We start from the raw sequence: 18,307 nt of genomic DNA on the forward strand, positions 1-18,307 counted from the left end.
GCCAAGGATCGCCACAATGTGCATAACACAAGTGTTCTTGGCGTGTACTCTGTAAATCCTCTACGTGAAGATAACTACAAGTGTGCTCCTTCTTCCTGCGGCAACATCCACAACATAAGCTACCCTTTCCGACTAAACAGCAGTCCAAAGCGTTGCGGCCACTCTAGTTTTACTTTGTTCTGTGAAAATAACGTTACGGTACTGCACATATGGTGCAGTCCATCAACTACCGTAACAAAACAATCCGAGTTGTCGATCCTGGTCTTCACAAGAACAATTGCTCCTCCATTCCGAGATATCCTTTATCTGAATCTAACTTCAGATATTCGGAAGTCCGTATTTTTCATCAAGTACACTGGTAATGTTTTTCAAGTGTACAAATCCAGTGAATTCAAGTCTTTATGTTCCCACTGCTCCATGCATTAATACAAGTGGTGGTTATGCCATGGTCGGAAATACAACGGCAGCGGATTTGGAGGATGGATGCGGTATAATTTGGATGACTGTGATGAGTACTTTGTTTAACTACGAAAATTACGCAAATATTTCTTATCAATACATACACAACGCCCTGGTTTATGGCTTTGAGCTTCAGTATACGTGATCACCTGTTATCTATGTTAATTGTGGCAGAGACCAATGGAGGGCCGTTGGTGTTATCAAATGTTATCCGCACAGCATCCCTGGTCCGTCTTTATTCTCAGCAAAAAGGAAAAAATATTGTAGGTTTTTGTCTCGCTAAGTTATCAGAAGTACTTGTTTTACGAGTTGATAAACGTTTTTTTTTTTTTTTTTGTTACTTCAGGTTTTTTTCGACTTCTATTGGAGCTGATTCAAGGTAAGAAATTCAAATGTTAATTTGGTTCTTTTTTCTCTTTTTCGTTACGATACTCCAAAACCTTTCATCAAGGAATAAGAAAATTAGATAAAATTAGAAGCAGGTTTATCCAATCGTTCCTAGAATAGGAGCAACTCGTGATCTTCAGTGATTGATCTCAAATTTTTCAATGTATTTAGTTTGAAGCACAGCAATGTCCGTTTCAGGAAATTATAGGAAAATACAGAAGAAAAAACTGTTCAATTTTGCTGAAGTTACTATTTTCACCTACACCCTGTCTAGTAACATTTATATTTTTAGCTTGGGGTGTGCTATCCACACACCCCAAATTACTTCTCACACGCCCCTTTTTAATTTATGTCCGTTGATCTTCTTCAATTCATCTACTTCGACGGCCGAAAATTAAAAGGGTGTGAGAAGTAAAATAGAGTATGTGGATATCACACCCCTTTTAGCTTTTGGCATTCATAGATACTAGAAATGAGACGAACAAGAAGAGAGATCAAAGAACATTTAGTATATCCGCTATTGATTGTGTTCACTTGTCCGTCTTTTTTGCAGATTATGTGTTGAGACCACTATATCGCTTCGGTAAATGCTTGTCGTTCCTATAGTATAATTAAGTCTATATGTTCTCTTTTCAGATTCTTGGTTTAAGTACGACATTTAGTTCCGATTTCTTTGTTATATTTGTTGCAGATTTTGGATGGCTACTGGAAGTTTTCATCAGTAAGAAAAGAACCTTGTATATATACCCTTAGTGTAGATTTCCACTAAATTACCTAGAGATCAAAATCTATTAATTTGAAAGGAATAAAAAAGGAAGCAACTGATTATAGCAATATGATAGCCAGTAAGACACGTGAGATTGGTTATAAGGATTCAAAGAGCCACAACAAATAAGTTTCTTCTTTCATAATTTTCGGGTAATTTTCTTTTGCAGTAATACCCTTTATGGTGAGGTTTATATTTGGAGCTCCATTTGTGATTGCACTTCTGATTTACAAATGGCAAAGAAGGCATTTGTCAATGTATAGCACCATTGAAGAATTTCTGCAAAGTGAAAAGAACTTCGTGCCAATAAGGTACTCTTACTCAGACGTTAAGAAGATGACTAGTAAATTTACCGAAAAGTTAGGAGAAGGAGGTTACGGCTCTGTTTTTAAAAGGAAAGTTACGCAGTGGACGTTTTGTCACAATTAAAATGTTGGGTAATAAATCCAAAGCTAATGGGCAAGATTTCATTAGTGAAGTAGCAGCAATTGGAAGGATTCACCATGTCAATGTGGTGCAGCTTGTCGGTTATTGTGTTGAAGGATCAAAGCACGGTCTAGTATATGATTTCATGCATAATGGGTCGCTTGATAAATACATTTATTCGAAAGATGGAAGTGTTCCTTTGAGTTGTGAGAAAATGTATGAGATTGCTCTTGGAGTGGCTCGAGGGATTGAATATTTGCATCAAGGTTGTGACATGCAGATTTTGCATTTTGATATCAAACCTCACAACATTCTTCTTGATGAGAATTTTGTTCCGAAAGTCTCTGACTTTGGTCTTGCGAAGTTATATCCAACAGATAATAGCATTGTCACATGGACAGCAGCAAGGGGAACGATGGGATATATCGCTCCAGGGTTATTCTACAAAAATATTGGAGGAGTCTCATACAAAGCTGATGTCTAAAGCTTTGGAATGTTGTTAATGGAAATGGCAAGCAAAAGGAAAAATTTAAATGCATTTGCAGAGCGTTCAAGCCAAATTTACTTCCCCACAATATAGTGACGGAAAGGAGTTAGAGATGGGGGATGTTGCAGAGGAAGAAAAGAAAGTCATAAAAAATATGGTTATAACAGCCTTGTGGTGTATTCAAATGAAGCCGAGTGATCGTCCGTCCATGAAGAAAGTTATAGAGATGCTGGAAGGAGATGCTGAAAGCCAACAAATGCCTCCAAAGCCTTTGCTATTCCCACAACAAGAGATGCATGCTGGAACTATTCAGGATAATGATCAGAACCAAGCATGTTCTAATAGGGAGCTCACAATGACTCTTTCAGCTAGGTCATGAGGAGGAGGGATTCAATCAGTTTGAATATCAATGTAAACTTTCCTTTCCATCATGTGAACCCAACATACTCCAACCGAAGTGGCTGAATGCTGTTGATTTTTCATCCTTTCCCACGTCTGGAATTCCATTTTTCGGATTGGTTAAGGCTCTGAAAATTTGAAAATGTAATAAAGAAATAAATAACATTCTATTGAAATTTTAGGGAAAACATTTTATTACGTATGTAGACATCGAAATTTACAGGATTTTCGTGTTTACAACGTAGAAAAGAAATTTTAAATTTGGATGAAAGATTACTTTGTCCCGAAGGATCGAGTCCAAGTTATGCTGCGATGTCGACATCTGCAACCTCACATCAATAAGAAGCCCTACCACTTAAAAATCTCCTTCACCCAAAAGGGTTGAAAGTAATCACCACAATGACTTTTCTTTTTATCAAGTCTTGCTTCAATGAGTTCCCCACCACTTAGAAAATGGTGTTTTCTTGCTAGTATCTCCCTCCAAAGTCGTTTTTTAACTAAAAGTGACGCATCAATTGGCAACATGGGAAGTAGCCCACTTTATTTATAAGTTCATGCAAGGTCTTTTCTCCCATCAACGTTAGATTCATTCTCAACACCATTCTCAACACAATGAACATCCACATCCTCTTAATTAAATAAATAGTTGATGAGAATTAATTTGCAAACACATTTAATCTTGGCATCACCTTTAATCTTTCTTTACATTTTTGTATATTTTTATTTTTTTTTGTTCTTCTTTGATTTATGCAATTCAATGATCAGAAATAAACATGAATGTGTAGTAGAAAGGAAATAATGTTCGAAAATCATTCTCCTTCAGAAATCGTTGAAATTTCATTTGTTCAACTGTTACACTCCATTCTCATCTTCCTTATCAATTTAATAAAAGAAGTATATATCTTCGGACACCACACATAATTCCAAAAATCTTTCAATTTTTAATTGATTTACATTCCATGAATTTGAGTACCTCAAATTGTTGAAACATACAGCATACAGGTGTTGAAAAAAAAAATATAGACTCCCTTAATTTGGGTCTGAAAGATTGCACGTTCAATGTTAATCTTACATACATTGGTGTTCACACACACACATATCTACTCTAGTTCAGCGATTGCTTCCAACTCTAGGCGCCTTGCTGGAATGCTCCCATTTCTAGTTGTAGGACCTGTAGGCACAAAGGGATTAGGCGGCATGGTCAAGCTTTCTCCTTCTCCTTCTAACATCTGAACCGCTATTTTCATGGCAGGACGATCCACTGGGTGCCACTGGATACACCATAGCCCTACAATTGCAAGTTTCTTTGGAATTTTACCATCTCCTTCTTCCCCAATATGGATTCGTAGGTCATCCCCTTCCTCTAGAAGATTATAAATCCACTGTGGATAGTAAATTTCATTTGTGGTGTTCTCTATGGTTGAACCAATATTCTTCCTTCCTCCTACCATCTCGATCAGCAGCATTCCAAAGCTATAGACGTCTGCCTTGTAAGACACATTTCCGAAATTCCTGGAGAACACTTCGGGTGCAATGTACCCCATGGTCCCCCTAGCTGTAGTCATAGACACCATGCTTTGATCCTTGGAACATAACTTGGCCAAACCAAAATCAGAAATTTTTGGAGTGAAGTTTTGGTCTAGCAAAATATTATGGGGCTTGATATCGAAATGCAAGATTCGTTGATCGCATCCTTGATGAAGATAGTCAATTCCTTTGGCTATTCCTAGTGCAATATCTTGCAACTTATCCCAACCAAGAAAGGAATTCTTACTATCTGCAGATGAAATGAAATCCTGCAAGGAACCATTGGGGAAGAATTCGTAAACAATAGCTCGTACATATCCATCAGCACAAAATCCAACCAAGCGAGCCACGTTGACGTGGTGGATTTGGCCCATCGTTCGCACTTCATTTACGAACTCTTCCCCATCTCCCTTAGAACTGTTGAGGACTTTGACAGCAATAAAGAACTCGGAAGAGAGCTTTCCTTTGAAGACAATAGGCTCCTTGGCCCAACTTGTCCTTGAATTGATTTGTAATCCTCCTAATATCCGCGTACAAGTACCTGCTTGGTTTGAGTGCTTTGTAATCCTCCAAGAATCTTTCAATTCTTAATCGACTTTCTTTTTCCTTCCTATCAGCGCTATATACCCGATATGCTGCAATCATCAGTAGAACAAGAAGCAAAGAACCCAGGATTCCACCTGTAACCACTAATTTCCATGTGTTGCCTGTAAAAGATAATTGCAAATTAAATCGGGACGAACAATTATTATCCCAAGAAAAATGGTTCGGACAAGTGACAATATCCTTCAAATAATAATTACTGAGACATAAATGTAACGATGTTTAAAACTAGCAATGAATATAATGGTCTCCTTACTTGGTTTCCTCACGTGTTGACATTCAATTTCACTGTTGGTGCCATTGTTCTTCCATCTACACCTCTTTCCCTCTGCTTCACATTCTCTACAATTTGGTTTCGACCATTTGAATTGAAGAACAGGGCCATTACCCTCCCAATCGGCAAATGGAACTGATAAAACATCATACATCTTTGAACAAGATCGTCGATCCGGGATGAGAAATTTTAAATGCGTGTCAGAAAAAACGACAGAAATTCTGCTGCCAGGGTCGCCGAGGCAGGGGACTTGATAATCATACATAGCAGGAGTAGCACAACTGAATAAGGTAACGTTAAAGATGTAAGCAATTGACACGGAGAAGGGAGAGAGTGGCATGTTTGGGATTTCAACAGGCTTTAGCAGCAGGCAATCACTTGAGGGATAGACTTGGATTTCCTGACGCTTGTAATTTATGTGTTTGACAAAATATTTTACTACTATCGGCTGCTCATAAATTTGGTTGCATTCAAGCCCAGGATTTCCACAATGATGTGTGCCGCTGCGGCGCAATGGATAATGGATAGCCGGGCCTTGATCCTCGGCACACTTGGATTCTGCGCACACATATTGGCTTGCTCCAGATAGTTTGAAGAAAACCAGTAACAATACGCAAAAGGAAGAGATGAACAATTTCTGCATTTCTGAGCAAATAATATGATAATAAAAATAATGTGTTCTTTTGTGTAATTAAGCAGAGATATATACGTAGTAATTATACAGTGTCCTCCAAAGAAAAAGATATAGAGAGAGCATTATCATAACACAAGTCTGTCTTTGCCGTTGACTGACTCTGTCAAACACCACTCTCTCTCTCTCTCTCTCCAACGGAAATTAGTGGAAGCAGGTCCTCTCTATTAACCAAAGATACATATACACACACACGTAATATTTCTAGAGTGTCCTCTCTATTAACCGAAGACATTAACGAAAGAGATATATCTAGAGCTATGATGCATGAACACGGACACGGATACGGAGATAAGACACGATACGACACAAGGATACATTAAATTTCAAAAAACGAGGACATGATAAGTCAGGAATACGGCAATTAAAAATATGTATAAATAAAAATAAATATATATATATATATAAAACATTATAAAATAAGCATTCAAATTTATTATTCAATAAACTCTAAACAATTAGAAAGAGAGTCCATCCAACAAGCAATTACTCTTAAAACTTGTAAAACAAAGTTATTATAATCTAAATATTCATACCACTACACAATAATGTATTATAATATGCAAAATACAATAATATTATAATAACAGAAAAAGTTAAAAACAGAAAAGCAAAAGTCGTCAGATATGAATGGCTCATGGGGTAGTGGAATGGATGGGTACTATAATATTATATTATTGGAATCAAATTGTCAATATGCAAAATACAATAATATTATAATAACAGAAAAAGTTAAAAACAGAAAAGCAAAAGTCGTCAGATATGAATGGCTCATGGGGGTAGTGGAATGGATGGGTACTATAATATTATATTATTGTCCTCAAGGAATCAAATTGTCTTGGAATGGGTATTATAATATTATTTTCTTCGAATGGGTTGAATCAGTAAAGTTGAGACTGGTGAAAACAACGAAAGCTCATCGGTCACCACTCATCAGGAGTTGTAGACAGACGAAGGAGACGACGGAGCAGTTGTAGACGAAGAAGAGGGAGACGACGGCGCAGTTGCAGATGGAGACGACGGGTCACGGAACAGTTGCAGATGACGGTCAATGGGGATTCGTGAAAGTCTCCCAAGCAGAGTGATTTATGAGAGGTAAATCTGAATTTTATTTTTTTTCTGATTATCCTCTAATTGTAGAGTAATTTCAGTTAACTAAGTTCGATCAATCACGATTCTATGCGGATTTTTTGTGATTTTTTTTTTGTGATTATCCTCCTATTTCAGTTTCAAATGTATCCGAAAAGTAGGATACACGTATCTGGACAATACGATACACGTATCTCATCAGCCCCTAACGTATCCTTTCACTCCAATAAGTATCGAACACGTATGCACGCGTATCATCGTATCCTCAACATGTCAGATACGGGATACAGTGGTTTTCTCGCGTGTTCATGCATCGTAGATCTAGAGAGAGAAAGATCGGGGGCAGATGGAGACTAATGCATTATTGCACGACTCAGTCTTTGCCATTGACTGACTGTGTCAAGCCATCATTAACTGACTTTTCTGCTCTGTTCTAAAAATCCCCGCCTAGCGTCGCCTAGGCCCCGCCTAGGCGCTAGGCCCCAGCCCACCGTCCCAATTAATGCCTAGGCCCCAGCCCACAGCCTAGACCGCCTAGGCCCACCGCCTAGGCACCCGCCTAGCCCGCCTAGGTTGCAACTCACTTAGATAGAAAATACATAACTTTCATTTTGCATTTTGTTTTTTTCCAATAAATTGTAAGAGACTTGTTGCATACTTGAATGAACAAACATTATATCCTTATTTCACATGTTTTTATTATGTTCCAATACTTCATGATATATATGCATTCTATTTTGTAGTTTATGATGAAATTTTATATATTTCAAGTAGAAGCAGACATTTATTTACCTTAAATATGATAGATTTACTTAAATCCGCCTAGTCCGCCTAGGCTCCCGCCTAGCCGCTAGGCCTCAGCCCGCCGCCCGACTAGCGCCTAGCGATTTTTAGAACCTTGCTTTTCTGTAAGATATTTTTTAGTTCTGCCACTGACCAACTGTCCGGCATCAATGCCCCTAGCATTAACATAGCATGACTTTTCGTCTTGCGTCTTGGATATTTTTCAATACCGCAGCTTCACGGAGGGTGCTCTAGCTCACGACCAAAGATTAAATTACCAATTCACCACATACATACATGTGTGTGTGTATATACAACCGTCTGAACTACTTTGTACTACACAACTCCCCCCCCCCCCCCCCCTCTCTCTTTTTCTGTCCTTCTCTCTTCCCCCTCCTCTATCCATGGAAAAAAGTGGAAGCATATCCTTCGCCTTGTCTTGGTGGCCTTTTATTTTAGCCTTTCTCGTTCTTTGCTGTTCCAGTGAAACTTGTAACGCTAAGGATGATAGTACAAACTGTACCTCCTCCTGCGGCAATATTCACAACATAAGCTACCCTTTTCGTCTAAAAGATGATCCAAAGCACTGCGGCCACATTCTGTATACTCTTTCCTGTGAGAACAACATTACAGTACTAGATCTACCTTATTCTGATAAATACTACGTACTGGCAATCGACTACAATAACAAAACAATCCGACTTCTAGATCCTGGCCTTGACAACAATAATTGCTCTTCCATGCCTCGAAATTCGCTGTCCTACGTAAGCGAGCCATATACTTCGTATGATCCCACCACTTATCTTCCACTTTCAACATCAATATTTTACTTGAGGTGTAGAAACAAAATGAATTCTTCTCTGTACGTGGATACTGCTCCATGCTTGAATAATAGTGCCACTTCTTTGATTCAACCAAAATCTTATAGTTATGTCAAGGTTGGCCCAGACGATATGGAAGTAGGGGATTTGGAGGAGGGTTGCGGAGCCGAGGGGATTGCTTTGATGCTCTTGGACTACTCTAAGGAGTACTACAAGGCCTCTTATGAATATATACACAGTGCACTCATGTATGGCTTTGAGCTTCGAGTATATTGGCCAGATGAATTAGAGCCATCCTGCGGCTATAGGTCTGCCACTCGTCGTCCTAAATGTTTTCCACGTACCATCTCAGGTGCGTAATTCTCAAATGAAATATTACCTTATTATGTATCTCTCACATATAATTTCTATTCATTGATATTTTTTTAATATTCGATCTGACGGTCAAAAATTGAGAAAGAGGTGTGAAGAGGTAAAATAGGTGTGTGGAATATCACTACCCTTATGTTTTCCTCACCACCAAGTCAAATTCCATCCATCCACAATATGTTTGAGAAAATTTGCTTCTCATGGATATATCTCTCTACAACATTCACTCTCTTAAACAGCCATGCTTAATCCCAACTTGTTCCAGTTCGATCTCCAATCGATCTGACGTTCTTCCTTTGCGAAGCCTCTTGCTTGTGACAGGGAGCTAGCCATTCTTTTTATGCTTGAAAAATATCGACAATTTTTATACCATGTCAACAATATATAGATAGATATAGATATTCTTATGGATATCATATCATCAGCAATATGTACACAATGCTGATACAAGATCTATATCATCTGAATACAATATATCTATATAAGGGTGATTTAGACATTTCATTCTATATAGACTCTATCTAAATTATGGTTGGTTTTATATTTCTATCTCGAGAACATCTCCAAGAGACTCTTTAAATCTATTGGGATGCTTGATTAAAGAGTCAAACTAAGAAAGTGAAGCTCCAAGAGACTCCCACTCTTTGTTTTAGTTTTGTGAATAGTAACTCAATAGATTTTAAAGGGATTAGGATCCTCTCCTGAGCTAAGGGTGAGGTTCCTCCTGAGCAAGCCAATCGGACCGTTTAAATTTTATCCAATGACTACAAACAGGAAGTCCCTCTAAAAGTTATAATAATTGTAACCATTGGATAAAATTTGAATGGCCCGATAGGCTTGCTCAGGAGAATCCTCACCCTTACCTCAAGAGAGGATCCTGATCCATTTTAAAGAGGAGGAGAAAAAAAATTTAACGAGTGAAAAAAGATGAGAAATATGGGTTGTTTAAATATTAAAATATTTAGAGTTTGTTAAAATATAGCGTTGTTGGAGATGTTAACCTAAATTTGGTAACTGAAATAGTGTTTGGGCTCTAGTTACGTGCTAAACTAACAAAATCTTAAAGACATTGTTGGAGATGCTCATGGCCATTTCCCAACACTATATCTTAATTCCGCAATCAATTATATGACAAATGAATTATATGTTGCTCTATTTCACATGCTATACAGGTATCAACAATGGCAGCAACTTGAATTTTATTTTCTAACTGCTGTTATGCTAATGTTGTTTTCTTGTTTTACTGTAGGTTTATTTCGATACCTGTGGGATCAATTCAGTAAGTGGTCCCTTTGCAAAACAAAACAAAACAAACAAAAAGAAAAGAAAAGCATCTCTTTTTTGTTTCTCTTTCAAATTCAATGTTTACGATTTGGGAGTAGACACAAGCCTCTAACTCTTGTCATTAAATTCAAACACGAAACCTCTTCCAACAAATTATAAGTAAACATGGCATATGCAGTAAAACTAAATCATCATTGAAATTTGGTATTTGTTGGTCATATACCAATTACCAAAAGCGTTTATAGGAAGAATACTAATGCAAATTAAAACCATAATTTCTTGGTGATTGTTGCTTGAAAATATATGTTTCAAAACTTGTTTATTTTAAACTCTAATAAACTCGCTGTGGTATTGCTAATTAATGTTGTGCATTTTCACCTTTGTCACTGCAGGTTTTTATTTGCGTAAAAACGTGAATTCTCGTAAGGACTTTCTCTCTCAATTCAATGCTAATTTATTTCTTTGCCACTGCATGTTATTCTATATGCACTTCTCAGAAATATTCTAGTATTTTGTCGTTGATGAATTTTGTGTGGTATGTATTGCAGGAAACTTTCCTCGATGGTTACCATTCAAATCCATGGGTAAGGACTTTCTCCCCAAGAGCTTGTATTTCTTGAATATATAGTAAAGTCTTTGATTTTTATTCACTTTTCAAACTTTGAGCCGTTACGGTCTTTACCATTTCCATTTGGTTTTTACTTTTTGCTATTTTTGTTGCAGTGCGTGGATGGGGTATACTCATGGGCACCGGTAAGAATTATTGTATATATGTGTTTGTGTGCATGCACGCTCATGCATGTCCATTTTTAGCATAGATTCCAACTTCTCATGACTGAAATCAAATAAACTGTACAAAAAAAATCATGGGTTATCAAGACTACTCGTACTCCAAATGTTTTTTCTTTTTCTTTCTACTCTTCCCTCTCGTTCTCTACCACTCTTATTCTGACATGGAACCCGAGGGTGGTCCGTGACACCTTCAGATTTGCCATCACGGACCTCCGATTTAAGAGCTTGTGAGGTTGCTGGTGTGCCTTGTGTCCTTCTCCGGCATAAGAGAGGAGGAGCAATAAAAGGAGAAAGAAACAATAAGAAAGAAAAAGAAAGGGAAAGAGAGACGTGAGGGAAGGATGAATGGTTAGGGGTGGGGTAGGGTGGCCGGTGTAGGTCTCCGAGAAGGGAGTCGGCCAATGCAGGAGGGGAAGGGTGGTGGAAAATGATTTGGAGACTCATAACTTGTTTAATTTATCTTTTTATCAAAAGATTTTTTTTAGAGAGAACTGACAATTTAGTCCTTGAATTATCCCCTGACTGAAAATTAGGTCCCTAAACTATATTTCAGAAAAACCAGTTCTTGAATTATATAAATATGCTAATTACATCCCTAATATTATATTCAAAGCTACTATATTCAATTTTCCGTCAATTTAAGTCATGTTACTTGTATGTGATACATTTTGAAAGGTAGATTAGTATTTTTTTAATAAAGAAATAGTGTGTGGAGTTAACTTTGAAGAGTAAATTAGACGTTAGATTCACAACCTATATGAAATGTTAAGGGTGTATAGGCAATAAAATAACGGTATTACAGTGTGTCAAGTGACTTAAATTGATGAAAAATTGAATAAAATAACTTTGAATATAATAGTAGGGGATGAAATTCACAATTTTTAATGAATTTAGCTAGGGACTTATTTTACCAAAAAAATAATTCAAGGACCTAATTTTCATTGAGGTGATAGTTCAAGGACTAAATCAGCACTTCACCTTTTTTTTATAAGAGTGTTAATTTATATCTCATTCATTAAAGAGTGGCTTGATCTAAAGCTTACCTCAAAACAAGAAAAAAGTTTAAAGTAGTGTGGATTTGACAAATAAGTTTCTGTTCTTATGATTCTTTTGGTGATATATTTTTTATGCAGGGTTATTTTTAATAGTAAGACTCCTGCTTGGGGTTCCAGTTGTGATTGTATTTTTAGTATATAAATGGCGCAGAAGACATTGGTCAATGTACACTACAATAGAAGACTTTCTGCAATGCAATAACAACTTCATGCCTATAAGGTACTCTTACTCAGAAATTAAGAAGATGACTCGCAAGTTTAACGATAAGTTGGGCGAAGGCGGCTTTGGCTCCGTATTTAAAGGAAAGTTACGCAGTGGCCGTTTTGTAGCAATTAAAGTTTTGGGCAAGCCCAAAGCAAATGGCCAAGATTTCATTAGCGAAATAGCTACAATTGGAAGGATTCACCACGCTAATGTGGTGCAACTTGTTGGTTATTGTGTCGACGGATCAAAGCGTGCTTTAGTATATGATTTCATGCCCAATGGCTCTCTTGATAAATACATTTATTCCAAAGAAGGAAGTATCCCCTTAAGTATCAAGAACATGTATGAGATTTCTCTTGGAGTGGCTCAAGGGATCGAATATCTACATCAAGGGTGCGACATGCAAATTCTACATTTTGACATCAAGCCTCATAACATTCTTCTTAATGAGAACTTTAAAGCAAAGATTTCTGACTTTGGGCTTGCAAAATTGTATCCCGTAGATAATAGCATTGTCTCTTTGACGGCAGCAAGAGGGACAATGGGATATATTGCTCCTGAGTTGTTTTACAAAAATATTGGAGGCGTCTCGTACAAGGCTGATGTCTATAGTTTTGGAATGTTGTTAATGGAAATGGCAAGCAGAAGGAAGAATTGGAAAGCAACGGTAGAGCATTCCAGCCAAATCTTCTTCCCGTTGTGGGTATATGATCAGTATATTGTGGGAAATGACTTGGAGATGGATAATGTTACAGAGGAGGAAAAGAAAGTAATAAGAAAGATGGTTATAACTGCCTTGTGGTGTATTCAAATGAAACCAAGTGATCGCCCTTCGATGTCCAAAGTCATCGAAATGCTTGGAGGAGATGTTGAATGTTTGCAAATGCCTCTCAGGCCTTCTCTATGCCCACAAGAGACGCCTGCGACTATGGGTGATATTCAAGACAATAAATCGAACCCAATATGTTCTAACGTGGAGCTAACATGTTCATTGTCAGCTAGGTGATGGTCAGATTGTTAAGAAAGTGCAATAATGTAATATTTATTAAATTCTTACTTTAAAGTGATTTAGTGAGTCATCTGTAATTGATTGGGCTTGAATTCATATAGGAACTACTTCGGTTGGTGCGTTTACAGCTACATGTTACTCTTTCGGGGATGCTGGCATGAGAATTTTTTTTTTTGTAGGACCTGCTGAAACAAAAGGATTAGGAGGCATTGTCAAGTTTCATAGAAAGACAATCCACCGGGTGCCACTGGACGCACCATACCCCTACAATTGCAACTTGCTTTGGAATCTTACCATCCCCTTCTTCCGCATATGGATTCGTAGGTCATCTCCTTCCTCTAGAAGATTATAAATCTATTCTAGATAGTAAATTTCATTTGCAGTGTTCTCTGTGGTTGAACCAAAACTATAGACATCTGCCTTGTAAGACACATTTCCGAAATTCCTGGAAACACTTTGGGTGCAATGCGTCCTGTGGTCTAGCAAGATATTATTGGGTTTGAATTGTTTGATATCGAAACGGAGGATTCTTAGATCGCATCGCTGGTAAAGTTATTCTATTCCCTTGGCGACGCCGATAACAATATCTTGCAACTTATCCCAACCAAGGAAAGAATTCTTTCTATCTGGATCTACTTATGACTATAATCCTGGAGTGAACCATTGGGAAGGAACTCATAATCCAGAGCTCGGCTAAATCCTTCAGCACAAAAACCAACCAAGCGAACCACATTGACGTGGTGAATATGGCCCATTATTCCCACTTCATTTAAAAACTCTTCCCCATCGCCCTTGGAATTGTTGAGTACTTTGACAGCAACGAAGCATTCAGAAGAAAGCTTTCCTTTAAACCAGTTCCTTAGGCTCCTTGGCCTAACCTGTCATTTAATTGATTTGTTATCCTCTTCATATCTGCATAGGAATATCCGCTTAAAATGTTTCAATTTTTAATCGATTCTCTTTTTCCTTTCTATCAGAGCTATAGACGTGATATGCTGCCATAACCAGTAGTCAGAACAAATGAACCCAGGCTTGCTCTCGCAAATAGATAGAAACAATCCAGGAGTAAACATTTATTCTCCAGTATCTTTTGCACATGAAATAAAGCTAAACACCAGTCTTATACACCGGGGAATTGTTAAATATGAAACCAATAAATTAATATGGTAAAATAGGACAAAACTCCAAAGCGATTAAAGGATTTATAATGATTTGACGTAAGCCTACATGTAATTGTGTAGTTTAGAGACGGTGAGGAAATTTTCGTTGTAAATAAAAATAGAGATTACAAATAGAGTTTTAATTCTCAAGCCCAAATCCCACATACGCCCAATACCTCTCACCCAAACAAAGAACAAATGGGAAAGATAGAGGTACATACCAATTTCCTTCTCAAAAGCCACAAAAACTAACACCAATATCTTCGAATGAATAATTGCACAAAAAGGAAGCACACGAGCAGCACTTTCCCTCTGTATCTTTTGGTAGCTGTCGGCCGCTCTCATTTCTGTTTGAAACAAAAGACGGTTGGCTTATATATTGGAGATAACCTAGAGCCACTCAAGTGGTTTTCACATACTCCATTGTGGGCTCAAATAAAATACAAGGTCCAAGTGGAATTGAGCTACTAATTCCAACAATATTCACTTTGGCGAAATTCCTATAGCAACACGAAGAGTTGAATCAACAATCATCAAAAGCATCTTAAGTACTAACTAGAAAACAACGGAAGGCAAATCAAATTCTCCAAGCTCTTGGTGCTTATAACAATCTCTACCTTGACTCAAATTGTACCAAAGCCAACAAAAGTAGAACATTTATCCACCGTCTCCTCCAAATTTGCAAACCATAACTGCCTCAATCAAAACAAAGTGATTCAAATGAAGAAACTGAAATTCTTCAATATCACCCACAAAATAAGCATAGTGCATCGTCGGGTCTCGGGATGCGACTTGGTCAGACTTGTTCTTTCAGACTCCTCTTCCTAAGTTGCAAAATTGAATCTTCTGGTACTCGACTGATGCCACAACTCCAATCTTCCTGAGCCAAGGTTGGTTCAAAAATCTGTTATGGGGGATGGGTTGCTGACGACAGTTTAGGTGAAGCCATTGAATCTCGTCAGGACCTCCGTCTAGCGCTTGATAGTGCTCTCTATGACCATCCTTTGAATTACTGATAGTTGAAGAATGTTGACCGTGCTGCCATTGTCCACTATTATTCTGTCGATCATGGCATGGGCTAGTTGGATGAAGTCACCAAGGCGTCATCGTGGGGAAAGTCTACTTCCTCGACGTCCTGCTCCTTGAAGCTGACGGCTCAGGTACAATGTTAGTAGCTTGAACCTAGAAAACCAATTCTGCTTGCTAGATTTTGGGTAAATTACATTTTATCCCCTCAGATTTGGATGCAATTGCAACATCATACAAAATTTTTAAAACATTTCAATTTCATGCCTTAATTATTATATTATTGCAATTTCATGCATCCGTTAATCAAACCGTCAATTTGACCGTTAAGTGATGACGTGACAAATATAAGGCCCACATGTTTTGATGACTTGGAAAATAAAAATAATTAAAATTTTAAAAATCAATTTAAAAATAAAACAAAATTTAAAATTACAAAGAGGCCCACCACCTTCTTCTCCACGGAGAGAGATGGCAATGGCATCCACCTACTTTGCCCTGCTTACCTATTCCATGGATAGGGTCTGAATTTTACTCTTTGACATTGCGTGGAGCTTCTCTCTCTACCTTAAATAATACTCTCTCCTGTTTGTGATTGTAAATTTATAATTTTGGGTCTTCCACCTTGTATCTTTGCTTGGGAACAGCCTACACATAAGAAAATAGCCTTCTAAACAGAAGAAAAGGGGTCAAATCTCTAGTCGGAAACAACTGGGCATGTTTCATCGCCTTGGATCCCTCTGAATTTTCAGGGTAAAGGGTTCTCCATTCCCGCTGTCCGCCCATGAAATTCACAGGAATTTTAATTTGGGGAAAGTTCTGTGTTTCAGATTTTGGGGGAAAGTTTCGTGCTTCACCTCCATCAAATTCTTGATGGTGGCGAGAGTGTTGTGAGCGGCGGTGCTCTCGTCGGGGTCCGAGTTGCTTCTAATCTCAGTGGAGTTGTCTCTTCAGGTTTCATTTCGCTCTCGGAATTGGAACCTTTCGAAGTCTTGACAAAAAATTTCATCGTCTTCTTCACTTGCACGATTCGCCCAATTCGTACAGTTATGATTCTCCGGAAAGACTCAGATCTTCGGTTTCCGTCGGTCACACCGCAACTCCATTCCCTACCTTCTCTGTCGCTGGTGTTCGTAAACTCCCATACCCTTCCATCGGCATCGTCTTACGCCTGCGCACACGGTGGAATTGAAGCCGCACTCCTCTCGGAGAGAAGGATCGAGAGAAGATGAGAAGACCACGATCGCTGCGGGTAGAGAGAGGGTGGCCCACTGAAAAGAAGAGAGATAGAGACCTCGCTTCTCCCTAAATTGCGACGGGAGTGGTGGATGTCATCTCCGTGGAGAAAAAAGCGGGTGGGTGGGGCTTTGCAATTTTAAATTTTGTATTAATTTAGTTTTATTTTTAAAATTTTAATTTCTCCGTTATCAAGAACATGCAAGCTTTATATTTGTCGTATCATCACTTCACGGTCAAATTGATGGTTTAACTAACAGATGTATGAAATTACAATAAAATGTTAATTAAGCTATTAAATTGAAATGTTTCAAAGATATTGTATAAGATTGTAATTACATCCAAACTTGAGGGGTAAAATGTAATTTACCCTTAAATTTTCCTCTTCTTGGAATTGTTGGTGGGCCCCAAGTGTTTAAATTCGGTGAAGATACTATTGATGTGAATTACTTTGGCAGGGGGTTCAGCGTTAGCTTCTGCGTCTTGTAGACGCGTGGGCTGTGTTGCTGGCTTGTTGAGTTACTTGTCGCACTTGCCCTCCTTCACATCTTTTCGAGATACTCTTTTCGTTTGATGCAGCTGTTAGTTGTGTGGCTTGGACCACGGTGGAATGCGCAATACTTTCAATGATCCAGCTTGAATTTTTCTCCTTTCGAGGGTGGCGATATCTTGAACGAAGACGCGTCCTTGAAGTTACTGAGGATCTGGTAGATCGGTAATGAGAACTTGGTGAACATCTCTGTGCAAGAGTTTTGCTGCTTTTTCTGTTGGATTACTTCTCATTGGTCTTCATATAAATTACCTCCATATTCTTCCGAGGTTGCTTTCTGAGCTCTCTTGGCTTCATTCTAAAGTGCATGCTCAAGTAGGATTCTCTTCCTGAATGTCCTTTTGGCTATTGTGTCATCACATTCGACAATCTTAGCCTTCTCCGCCTTGAACCTCTTGACATAGTTGCTGAACAACTCATTCGGTTCTTTTTTTATGTTGGCGAGACTTGATTGAGCGGTCGGACGAATATACCTTGGTGAAAACCAAGGAAAGTCAAAGATGAGGGAGAGAGTAAGGATGAGGGAGAGATACGTAGGAGCCTAGGAGGAGGGAGGAGAGGGAAAGAAAGGAGAGATGAGAGAGAAATAGGAGAGAAATTTGGAGGGGAGGAAATATTAAGACTAAGATAGAGAAATTGGGAGTGAGAGAGGCGAGAGAGAAAAGTAGTTGGTATGAAGTTTAAAAACTCACTTTTTGTGTTTTTTAGAAGTAGGCTAATTTTCAAATTAGTTTTGAGTTCAGTTTTTTAAAACAATCATACCAAATAAGTATTCAAGTTGTAAAACTTAAAAAATGTTTTTGAATCTAAAAAGTTGGATTCAAGTAGAATACCAAACAAAATTTTAATTTCTTAGAAGACAAAAAAACAATTTGTGAGAGGAGTGAAAGGAAGGAAATGATAATAGGA

At 38.1% G+C, this 18,307-nt stretch overlaps 1 protein-coding gene and 2 pseudogenes across 3 annotated transcripts; 2 read left to right on the forward strand and 1 right to left on the reverse strand.

The window, feature by feature from the left end:
- The first annotated feature begins 98 nt into the window (after nucleotides 1–98).
- LOC126585335 (rust resistance kinase Lr10-like) lies at nucleotides 99–3,122 on the forward strand (annotated as a pseudogene).
- Nucleotides 3,123–3,957: 835 nt separating this feature from the next.
- On the reverse strand, nucleotides 3,958–6,155 carry LOC126585312 (rust resistance kinase Lr10-like; annotated as a pseudogene).
- Nucleotides 6,156–6,840: 685 nt separating this feature from the next.
- LOC126585200 (rust resistance kinase Lr10-like) lies at nucleotides 6,841–13,551 on the forward strand. 3 transcript variants are annotated; one of them, XM_050249626.1, is made up of 6 exons: nucleotides 6,841–7,114; nucleotides 10,331–10,360; nucleotides 10,758–10,787; nucleotides 10,914–10,949; nucleotides 11,089–11,118; nucleotides 12,291–13,551. In XM_050249626.1, exons 1-6 carry the CDS (start codon nucleotides 7,108–7,110, stop codon nucleotides 13,421–13,423), a joined length of 1,266 nt encoding a protein of 421 aa, XP_050105583.1. In that variant the 5' UTR covers nucleotides 6,841–7,107; the 3' UTR covers nucleotides 13,424–13,551. The 3 variants fall into 3 exon arrangements, with proteins under 3 accessions (XP_050105583.1, XP_050105582.1, XP_050105580.1); XM_050249623.1 differs by lacking the exon at nucleotides 6,841–7,114 and adding an exon at nucleotides 8,116–9,064; XM_050249625.1 differs by lacking the exons at nucleotides 6,841–7,114; nucleotides 10,331–10,360 and adding an exon at nucleotides 8,115–9,064.
- Nucleotides 13,552–18,307: the final 4,756 nt, after the last annotated feature.

This window comes from Malus sylvestris, chromosome 2, assembly GCF_916048215.2.
Source record: "Malus sylvestris chromosome 2, drMalSylv7.2, whole genome shotgun sequence".
Classification (NCBI taxonomy): domain Eukaryota; kingdom Viridiplantae; phylum Streptophyta; class Magnoliopsida; order Rosales; family Rosaceae; genus Malus; species Malus sylvestris.

Coding starts and splice junctions, on each gene's coding strand:
- LOC126585200 (XM_050249623.1), top strand. CDS start 8,296: ATGGAAAAAAGTGGAAGCATATCCTTCGCCTTGTCTTGGTGGCCTTTT. Junction 9,065..10,330: donor TTTTCCACGTACCATCTCAG/GTGCGTAATTCT, acceptor GTTTTACTGTAG/GTTTATTTCGATACCTGTGG. Junction 10,788..10,913: donor GCGTAAAAACGTGAATTCTC/GTAAGGACTTTC, acceptor TATGTATTGCAG/GAAACTTTCCTCGATGGTTA.